Raw genomic sequence first — 11,278 nt, 5'->3', positions numbered from 1 at the left:
ACCCATCTCATATGTATATACTGTACTCTATATCATCTACTGCATCTTGCCATCTTATGTAATACATGTACCACTAGCCACTTTAAACTATGCCACTTTATGTTTACATACCCTACAGTACTCATCTCATATGTATATACCGTACTCTATACCATCTACTGCATCTTGCCATGCCGTTCTGTACCACCACTCATTCATATATCTCTATGTACATATTCTTTATCCCTTTACACTTGTGTGTGTGTATAAGGTAGTAGTTGTGGAATTGTTAGGTTAGATTACTTGTTGGTTATTACTGCATTGTCGGAACTAGAAGCACAAGCATTTCGCTACACTCGCATTAACATCTGCTAACCATGTGTATGTGACTAATAAAATTTGATTTGATTTGATTTGATTTGAATAGAAGTGCTGCTGTCACTTTCAAGGAATGTTATTCTATCCTACTCCCTGGGACCTGCAGGGAGTGAAGGCTTTTCTTCTCAACTATCACTACACCTGATTTCACTAATCATCAAGTGTTTCATTTGTTGGATCAAGCCTTTTAGTACTGGGCAGGAACACACTGAGGAATTCTCACTTCAAACTCAAGGCTCAGCTGTATTGTGTATTTTGCCCTACAGAGTTTGTCTCAACCTCATTTGCATATCAGACTGAGGTGGGGCTCAAGCAAAGAATTAAGACAGTCAGAGAGAGAGAGAGAGAGAGAGAGAGAGAGAGAGAGAAAAAGTTAGAGAGAGGGAGAGAGACAGCGCATGAGTGGAGAAGGACCGCCTCCTCTCAATGAAGCCACGGAAGTTCAAGGCCGACCTCAGTACCTCAGTACCGCAGGCATGGTTAGCAGAAAACAGGATCCCCCATTATAGTGAATGGAAAAATGGTAATCTTCACGGTCAAAGTTTGTGTAAATAAAATAAAAATCAAAGACAATCATGGTACCAATAATTGCTTCTAAAAAAACAGATATAAACTACATACACACAAGTATGTGGACACCCGTTCAAATTAGTGGACTTGGCTATTTCAGCCACACCCGTTGCTGACAGGTGTATAAAATCGAGCACACAGCCATGCAATCTCCATAGACAAACATTTGCAGTAGAATGGCCTTACTGAAGAGCTCAGTGACTTTCAACATATCACCGTCATAGGATGTCACCTTTCCAACAAGTCAGTTCCTAAAATGTCTGCCCTGCTAGAGCTACCCCGGTCAACTGTAAGTGCTGTTATTGTGAAGTGGAAACATCTAGGAGCAACAACGGCTCAGACGCAAAGTGGTAGGCCACACAAGCTCACAGAATGGGACAGCCGAGTGCGTAAAAATCGTCTGTCCTCGGTTGCAGGACTGTCTCTGAAACTGTCTCTGGAAGCAACGTCAGCACAAGAACTGTTCATTGCAAGCTCCGTGAAATGGGTTTCCATGGCCGAGCAGCCGCACACAAGCCTAAGATCACCATGCACAATGCCAAGCGTTGGWTGGAGTGGTGAAAAGCTTGCCGCCATTGGACTCTGGAGCAGTGGAAACACGTTCACTGGAGTGATGAATCACACTTCACCATCTGGCAGTCCGATGGACAAATCCGAGTTTGGTGGATGCCAGGAGAACGCTACCTGCCCGAATGCATAGTGCCAACTGTAAAATTTGGTGGAGGAGGAATAATGGTCTGGGAATGTTTTTCATGGTTCGGGCTAGGCCGCTTAGTTCCAGTGAAGACAAATCTTAACGCTACAGCATACAATGACATTCTAGACAATTCTGTGCTTCCAACTTTGTCGCAACAGTTTGAGGGAGGCCCTTTCCAGTTTAAGCATGACAATGCCCCCTGTGCAGAAAGCGAGATCCATTAAAAAATGGTTTGTTGAGATCGGTGTGGAAGAATTTGACTGGCCTGCACAGAGCCCTGACCTCAACTCCATCGAACACCTTTGGGATGAATTGGAACACCGACTGCGAGCCAGGCTTAATTGCCCAACATCAGAGCCCGACCTCACTAATGCTCGTGGCTGACTGGAAGCAAGTCCGCGCAGCAATGTTCCAACATTTAGTGGAAAGCCTTCCCAGAAGAGTGGAGGCAAAGGGGGGACCAACTCCATATTAATGCCCATAATTGTGGAATGAGATGTTTGACGAGCAGGTGTCCACATACTTCTGGTCATGTAGTGTATGTCCTTAAACCAATTAATTAAAAATCGCACAAAGAAGAAGTAATAAGGATAATTTATTTGCTAATGGCAGCCTGTAGTACTCCGGTCGCCCTTCAACTTGATTTACTCATTAAAGGGGGTAGCACTGTGCTAGCCTGCAATATCACTTCCTGGTGTAGCTAAAACTGCACGTTATCAAAGATTGTCTATTATATTGACAAGATAGTCAAGTGACCGCTCTAAGAATGGAAATACATGTCCTCAAAGATGGAAGGCAAGCAGGAGTAGGCAAGATCAGGTGGAACCATTCTAACCAATGAGAGGGTAGATATGCGTATGAACAGCAGGCCATAGAGATAGATATCGGAGTCATCTTTGTAACTGTACCATTATAGCATCTGTGACAGTGCCATTTAGGCCTTCTTATTTTTCATTGGCTGATTGCTCCCAAGTCATAGGAATCCCCACGCAGTTGCCTACTTTAAAATGGTGGAAGCCCTCAATGGCAATGTCCATGCTACAGGCACAACTCCAATATTAAAAGTAGTTTTTTTTCAAAGTTGTATTCTTGACAACCTAACTATTCCGAATACAAGCCTCACGTAGCAAATTATCAATTACATATTTTGTTGACCAAATTCGACACTCACTTATTGACCTTCATAAAAAAAATCCAAACTTCGTGGGCTTATTTTCGTGGACAGATTTTGGGCTGAGTAAAACCTCTTGCTTCATCTCTTCCTCTCTGATTTCATGTCTCCCTGAGAAGCCATCATAACCGACATTTGGTTTCAATGCACTATTGAGGCTTCACATAGGAATGAATGGTGTCATGTGATCGATGGCTTTGTCCATTCATATATTCAGTCATTGGATCATACAGAGCTTTGTTACCATACCATACATAATACATTATGAAAGTAGGCTACACTGCACAATTATGTTATGCGAGTATGTCTGCATTTTGGAAATCCTTTCTATGAATAATGTGTGTATGATGCATTTTCAGAGCATCAGTCCCTATTATTACCCTATAATAAAGCATCATAACAGCTCTTCCAACTGCCTTTATAATGTATTACACAGATGGCTCTTACAAAGTGTCTCCATAATGTCTTCTAATGTAACAAAGTAAGAGCCAATCTTTTCACAGGTTTTAAACACACAAACAGCTTGTTGCTAAGGCCGTCGTTGTATTATATTGTAGAATATGAGCGTATTCAGAGAAGTCTACTGCGGGGGAGTGAGTGGGTGTCTGGCGGAGGAATCTGCCTGACCTACGGCCTTTCTCCTGGGCCTTCTTGCCGTGGTCGAAGAGTGCCACCTCATTGAAAGAGACGCGGCGGCCACCCTGGGTGCCTGTGGACAGGAAGCGCTCTGTCTCCATGTCAACGTGGGAGCTGGCGGCCGATAGGCAGTCTGACTCGTCTACACGGATGGTGATCTGTCCTGGGGGGGGTGGGAGAGGGAGGGAGGGAGGTCAGGGTCTGGCGGAAGGTTTGTCCCAGGAAGAATCTAACCTACAATCCAGGAAAGCACCATGCTGAGTGTGTGCATGTATATATGTATGACATGCACTTTTCAAAATAGAACTTTGTTTGTTCTAATATATTCAGGACAAAGCAGATCTGATATTGTGTACTAAATGTCCCTTGCCTTAGGTAATTACTTTGTCTCGCTTAATGAATGTAAATGTACTCCCGAATTATCATTCCCAGGAGAGAGCAGAGATCCTCAGATAAACCACATTGAAATGTCTGTATATACAGTGCATTCGGAAAGTATTCAGACCCCTTGACTTTTTCCACATGGTTACGTTACAGCCTTATTCTAAAATCGATTAAATTGATTTTTTCTCATCATCAATCTACACACAATATCTCATAATGAGAAAGCAAAAACAGTTTATTTATTTTTTTGTGCAAATGAAACCAAAAAATAAAAAAACTGAAATATCACATTTACATAAGTATTCAGACCCTTTACTCAGTTCTATGTTGAAGCACCTTTGGCAGCGATTACAGCCTCAATTCTTCTTGGGTATGACGCTACAAGCTTGGCATACCTGTATTTGGGCAGTTTCTCCCATTATTTTCTGCAGATCCTCTCAAGCTCTGTCAGGTTGGATGGGGAGCATCACTGCAAGGCTATTTTCAGGTCTCTCCAGAGATGTTCGATTGGGTTCAAGTCCGGGCTCTGGCTGGGCCACTCAAGGACATTCAGAGACTTGTCCCAAAGTCACTTCTGCATTGTCTTGGTTGTGTGCTTAGGGTCATTGTCCTGTTGGAAGGTGAACCTTTGCCTCTGTCTGAGGTCCTGAGCGCTCTGTAGAAGGTTTTCATCAAGGAGCTCTGTACTTTGTTCCGTTCCCAGTCCCTGCCGCTGAAAACATCCCCACAGCATGATGCCGCCGCCACCATGCTTCACCGTAGGGATGGTGCCAGGTTTCCTCCAGACGTGACGCTTGGCATTCAGGCCAAAGAGTTCAATCTTGGTTTCATCAGACCAGAGAATCTTTTTTCTCATGGTCTGAGAGTCTTTTAGGTGCCTTTTGGCAAACACCAAGTGGGCTGTCATGTGCCTTTTACTGAGGAGGGGATTTCGTCTGGCCACTCTACCATAAAGGCTTGATTAGTGGAATGCTGCAGAGATGGTTGTCCTTCTGGAAGGTTCTCCCATCTCCACAGAGGAACTCTGGAGCTCTGTCAGAGTTACCATCGGGTTCTTGGTCACCTCTCTGACCAAGGCCCTTCTTCCCCGATTACTCAGTTTGGCCGGGCGGCCAGCACTAGGAGGAGTCTTGGTGGTTCCAAAATTCATCCATTTAAGAATGATGGAGGCTACTGTGTTCTTGGGGACCTTCAATGATGCAGAATTGTTTTGGGACCCTTCCACAGATCTTTGCCTCGACTCAATCCTGTCTTGGCGCTCTACAGACAATTTCTTTGACCCCATGGCTTGGTTTTTTCTCTGACATGCACTGTCAAATGTGGGACCTTATATAGACAGGTGTGTGCCTTTCCAAATCATGTCRAATCAATTGAATATACCACAGGTGGACTCCAATCAAGTTGTGGAAACATCTCAAGGATGATCAATGGAAACAGGATGCACCTGAGCTCAATTTCGAGTCTCATAGCAAAGGGTCTGAATACTTACGTAAATAAGGGATTTTTTTTTTTACTGTTTTCGCTTTATCATTATGGGCTATTGTGTGTAGATTGATGAGGGAAAAACATTTGAATTAATTTTAGAATAAGGCTGTAACGTAACAAAATGTGGAGAAAGTCAAGAGCTCTGAATACTTTCCGAATGCACTGTACATGACATGACTGCGTACTGTAGCAGAGGAGCATGGCTTCACTTTCACAGAACCTTTTGTTCTTGGGTTAGTACAGTACATGGCAATATGGCCAATGCCCATGGGTGTTTACTGGAGACGACAAAGAAACCCAGATGAAGGCAAGCCGAAACATTTGTGACTTTAAATCAATCATTTGCATTGAAGCGAGAGTGTTTTGTTCAGCTTCTATACATTATTTTTCAAGTGTTGACAAATGAGAAACAGGGGGTTTTGATTTACCATGTACTGGCTGAGACTCCTCCATGTAGCTGGTGTTGGTTTTCTCAGGGTCATCGCTGGCCCTGCAGCACAGAGGAGCACCGATCAATGCACAGACATCTTTACCCCTGAAGTCTATAGCTACGTCTCAAATCACACCCTATTCTGTATGTAGTGCACAACTTCTGACCAGAGTCACATCAAAAGTTGTGCCCTACATCTAGAATAAGGTGTCATTTGAAATATAGCCGTATGCTTAGCCCTAGACTGTAGGGCTGACAGGAGCACATATAGAGGACAAACATACTCTCACAGCAAGGTCAATCTGACTAGTAGCAGCATAATCAATGCACATGTAAATCATGTCAGGTGACATGGAAACCTTCAGGGAAAATGGGCCTCTTGACCTCTTCAGTAGAGAATGGGATGTTAGTTCTATACTATGGTTTTTCTTTCTAATACTAATACTGAGTATTATTTCTTCTAATAAATATTACAAATTAGATCTCTATTAATGCCTACTATGATACAAATGAAATATATGCAGTTCTCTTCGTAATAACTTCACTAAGGGGAGGAATTCTCCCTATTATATTATTTGTAATTGCCCTAAATTCACTGATGCACTGTGTTTTTGACTCCCACCACAGCCTTATTCTGGAGCAGGAGAACAGCTGAGATCTCTTCTCTGTCATAGTGTCTGTGGTTCCTTTATGCTATATTAGAATGCTGTTCATCGACTACAGCTCAGCATTTAACACCATAGTACCCTCCAAACTCGTCATTAAGCTCGAGACCCTGAGTCTCGACCCCGCCCTGTGCAACTGGGTCCTGGACTTCCTGACGGGCCGCCCCCCAGGTGGTGAGGGTAGGTAACAACATCTCCACCCCGCTGATCCTCAACACTGGGGCCCCACAAGGGTGCGTTCTCAGCCCTCTCCTGTACTCCCTGTTCACCCATGACTGCGTGGCCATGCACGCCTCCAACTCAATCATCAAGTTTGCAGACGACACTACAGTGGTAGGCTTGATTACCAACAACGACGAGACAGCCTACAGGGAGGAGGTGAGGGCCCTCAGAGTGTGGTGTTCCTCACACTCAATGTCAACAAAACAAAGCAACGCCTCTTCAACCTCAGGAGGCTGAAGAAATTCGGCTTGTCACCAAAAACACTCACAAACTTTTACAGATGCACAATCGAGAGCATCCTGTCGGGCTGTATCATCGCCTGGTACGGCAACTGCTCCGCCCACAACCGTAAGGCTCTCCAGAGGGTAGTGAGGTCTGCACAACGTATCACCGGGGGCAAACTACCTGCCCTCCAGGACACATACAGCACCCGATGTCACAGGAAGGCCAAAAAGATCATCAAGGACAACAACCACCCGAGCCACTGCCTGTTCACCCAGCTATCATCCAGAAGGCGAGGTCAGTACAAGTGCATCAAAGCGGGGACCGAGAGACTGAAAAACAGCTTCTATCTCAAGGCCATCAGACTGTTAAACAGCCATCACTCTAGAAGAAAAAGAAACGCACACCTATTAAGGCGAGGTGCTGGCTAGCGGAGTAGAAAACTTGAAAATAAAGGAGAGCCGCACACTCTAGGAGCTCAGATGCAAAAATGTAATTACCAATGTTTCGACAACCAAGCTGTCTTCTTTAGGGTATAATCACAAACACTGCGGGTTGACTCGTTTATATAGTGTCAAAAGACACACAGGTGTCTGTAATCATGGCCAAGAGTGGCCTAATATCATTGGTTAATTCTCAAATATTAAAATGACATACAAAGAACAGAATACAGCCATCACTAACATTGAGTGGCTGCTGCCAACATACTGACTCATCTCTAGCCACTTTAATAATGAAAAAATGTATGTAAAAATGTATCACTAGCCACTTTAAACAATGCCACCTTATATAATGTTTACATACCCTGTATTACTCATCTCATATGTATATACTGTACTCTATACCATCTACTGCATCTTGCCTGTGCCGTTCGGCCATCGCTCATTCATATAGTTGTATGTCCATATTCTTATTCATTCCTTTACACTTGTGTGTATAAGGTAGTTGTTGTGAAATTGTTAGGTTAGATTACTTGTTACATATTACTGCATGGTCGGAACTAGAAGCACAAGCATTTCGCTACACTCGCATTAACATCTGCTAACCATGTGTATGTGACAAATGAAATTTTATTTTATTTGATATTTCAGTAAAAAGCCACGAGAGGGTGTGGTATATGGCCAATATACTATGGCTAAGGGCTGTTCTTAGGTACGACGCAACACGGATGACTTATTGCTATTATAAACTGGTTACCAACGTAATTAGAGTAGTACAAATAAATGTTTTGTCATACCTGTGGTTTACGGTCTGATATACAATCAGCATTCAGGGCTCAAACCACCCAGTTCATAATATCTGTGTGAGAATGACTTTAGGGATTTCTCTGGCTGCCCAGCTCTGTGCTTTCATTTCCTCTGTGTGTGTGTGTGTGTGTGTGTGTGTGTGTGTGTGTGTGTGTGTGTGTGTGTGTGTGTGTGTGTGTGTGTGTGTGTTGTGGTGTGTTGTGTGTGGTGGGTGTGTGTTGTTGTGTGTGTGTGTGTGTGTGTGTGTGTGTGTGTGCGTGCTTGCGCTGCAGCTAGAGCTTATGACAGTGTGAGACGTAAAATGAATCAGCGTTGATGGCTGCTATGAAATCTCATTACACTCATCATTTGTACCAGTCTGCACTACTCTACCATGGCCAGCCTGCAGCCTGCCACTGCCTGACTCTGCTGCTGTGTACTGAAAAGAGAGGAGCATGGAAATGGAATAAACATATCATATACAAATAGAAGTCTGTATCTCTTAGACATAACATATACAGAAAAGGTGCTATTTCTAAATGAAAACGATTAAAAATCACTTACAAATGAATATAATGATGTTTCCATGTTAGATCAACAATGGTCTGTAGACAGACAATAGAACTCAATAATAACGGAATGCACTGTACAGTCTTTTTTTTACCATACTTACAACATGCATTGTTACATCTCTGCATGCACTCTTTATGTCAGAGGGATAGACACACATGTGCATACAGGATTTGAATGGTCTCCATCTCACTCATAGACATGCATAGTCACTAAACCATGCATACTAGTGCCGTGGTTACTGTACCACCAACGGAATTTTACTCTGCCCGGAGTACCCTCTCATGTGCATTTTACCACTAAGCCTATGGTCTCATGAGTCTTCTCAAGTACCCCGTGTGGATAGGCCAAGTACCCCCAGGGTCCTAGTACACCTGGTTGGGAACCACTGGACTAGTGGTCTGACCTGGCATGGCGGCAGTCTCCATCACAGCAACGTCTGCAGACGATCAGCAGGACAGACAGCAGGACCAGTGTTCCCCCCAGGAAGATGGACAGGAGCACCAGCAGTAGGATATAACCACCCTGTTGTTTACCAGGCTCAAATGGGACCCCCTGGAAAAACATGGGAGAGAGGATGAGGGAAAGCAGGAACTGTAGAGACTAGAGACAAAGCTGTAGGGATGTGAAGGACTGATGGAAGAATGGAATATAATAGAACTAATCAAGGTGGTTAAACAAGGGATAAAAAGAAAAGAACCCTTGGAACTTTAAAACATGTCCCACTTCAGACAATTACCTTTCATCTCCATATATTATTCAATCTATTGTTTCAGATTGAGGTTTGGTAGATCATACCCTGCCTGTGTGTCATGCTACTGTGGTTAGCGGTGAGTGGGCGGAGGGAGAGTATGCACAGGTGTGCTCATTGTTCTGGGGTTGAGACGATAAGTGCACGGCTATAAGATCCTGAGCGGTATGGGGGTTTACTGAGAGGGAGATGGGGCGGAGACCTGAGTCACTAAGACTGTGTGTGTGTGTGGAGGGAAGAGAAGAGAAAAAACACAGAGCCATGCATCTTCCCACATGAACATCAAAGCCCAGAGAGAAGCCACTTGTAGAAGGGCCTCTTGGCTAACTGTTCCCCTGGTCCCTTTGTGAGCAGGCTATTCAGGTGAGACAAGGCAGCAGGAGCGCTAAATGGAGAAAAAAAAAAGCAACACTGCACTTCTCTACACTTCCCTCTGTAACAGTTTTTCTTTTAATTGCTTTATCTTGTTAGAGAGCAATTATTACACTCCATACATACTTCTACCTATTGCGTAAGACCAGGAATGGTTAGTCTCATCACAAAAAAAGCCACATCTCAGTCAGGAAGTGTTCGGATGTGAAAAACAAACAATGTTACGAGAAAGGCCTCCCTAAACAGCCCACTGGGCAGAGGCATTACCTTACCAATTACAGCATGCAGCTTAAAGCCATTGATTTACCCCCCACTGGTTTGTAAACCATGAATCTATAAACGCCACAGAGGTATTAATCCATTGGGGCCTGTGCTATTAACCTGTCTGCACCTAAGACAGGAAAATATGCTCTGAGGGGTGGGCTGGAACTGACTGAATACAAAAGGGAGGAGATTTTAGYGTGTCTAGCTGTCTGACTAAGACACAGTTTAGGTTTTATCAAAAATGTCAGACTCTGAATGAGGTTGGACTCGATAGAATTATGTGTAGTCTATCTAAAAGCTTTTGGATCAGCCAAGGCAGAACGCCTTTTCCACTGGCAAGATAGTAAAATTTTACCTTGCCAACACCACAAGTCACTCTGGCTCTAGGGTGTGTGCTGTGTGTGGGTAATTGAAAAGGCAACATAGCTGAGCATTGGCATCTGCTCTGTTGATGCCCTACTATCAAAACAAATGCTTGGAAACTAGCTAGTTCAATCAGAAACGAATTTCTGCAGCTTCTTTGATCCATGGCATTGTTAGATGCAAACCGCTCAAGAGAAGCAGCAGTACACAGCTGTTATACAGTGGTATGCTGCTCATGTACATCTGTTTAATACCACAGACACATAGTAACCAAGGTTAACAACTGTACCATACACTCAGCAATATGCATGTTACCCCAGCGTTAATGACCGCTGACACTGATGTCAGATTGTAAATTCTCTAAAAGGGGAAATTAAACTCGAGATTAGATCAGGGATTCAATTATTTCAGGCACAGACCAGGATGTTCTCTCTATTAGCCAGTCAGGCTGTATAGAAGGAGGACACAGTCAGCTCGAGCAGTTAGCAGAGCACGCACACACAAACACACACAACGGAAGGAGGATGAGGAGGGGGTCTTGGCAATGACTTACGGTGGAGTTCTCGGTGAGGTTGATCCAGACGGTAGACTCATTGCTCATGGTCCAGGCGAGCGTGAGCGTCCCCCTGAGACAACAGACAACAGGAAGTTAGGAAGCTCCCGGAACACACCACAAAACACTCCACAGAGATTTGGACACCGGTTCTGCTCTCCTCACTGACAGACATGCAGTCAGAACACAGGCAGCTGGGTAGAAATGTTTGTTTGATATCACAGATATCTACTGTAAATATATCTGCAGATACTTGTTCCTCTTTAAAATAATTGATGAATATGGAGAAAAGCGAAACAGAATAATACAGGCCAGTCATAGGCCAACTTTATCAACTTGT

The 11,278-nt window shown here is 43.9% G+C and overlaps 1 protein-coding gene across 1 annotated transcript in view; it reads right to left on the bottom strand.

Moving 5' to 3' along the window:
* Nucleotides 1–11,278, bottom strand: part of cbarpb (CACN subunit beta associated regulatory protein b) — a 25,598-nt gene that overhangs the window by 12,492 nt on the left and 1,828 nt on the right. Inside the window, exons 3-6 of the mRNA XM_023970823.2 lie at nt 10,939–11,011; nt 9,042–9,190; nt 5,729–5,790; nt 3,423–3,594 (exon numbers count right to left, since the gene is read on the bottom strand). Of these exons, the coding sequence (XP_023826591.1) occupies nt 3,423–3,594; nt 5,729–5,790; nt 9,042–9,190; nt 10,939–10,986 (431 nt within the window). The 5' untranslated portion in view covers nt 10,987–11,011. The remainder of the gene's footprint in view (nt 1–3,422; nt 3,595–5,728; nt 5,791–9,041; nt 9,191–10,938; nt 11,012–11,278) is intronic.

Source organism: Salvelinus sp. IW2-2015, linkage group LG26, assembly GCF_002910315.2.
Source record: "Salvelinus sp. IW2-2015 linkage group LG26, ASM291031v2, whole genome shotgun sequence".
NCBI lineage: Eukaryota > Metazoa > Chordata > Actinopteri > Salmoniformes > Salmonidae > Salvelinus > Salvelinus sp. IW2-2015.
Note: the sequence above shows the minus strand (reverse complement) of the source record. Positions and strands in the feature narration are given on the sequence as shown.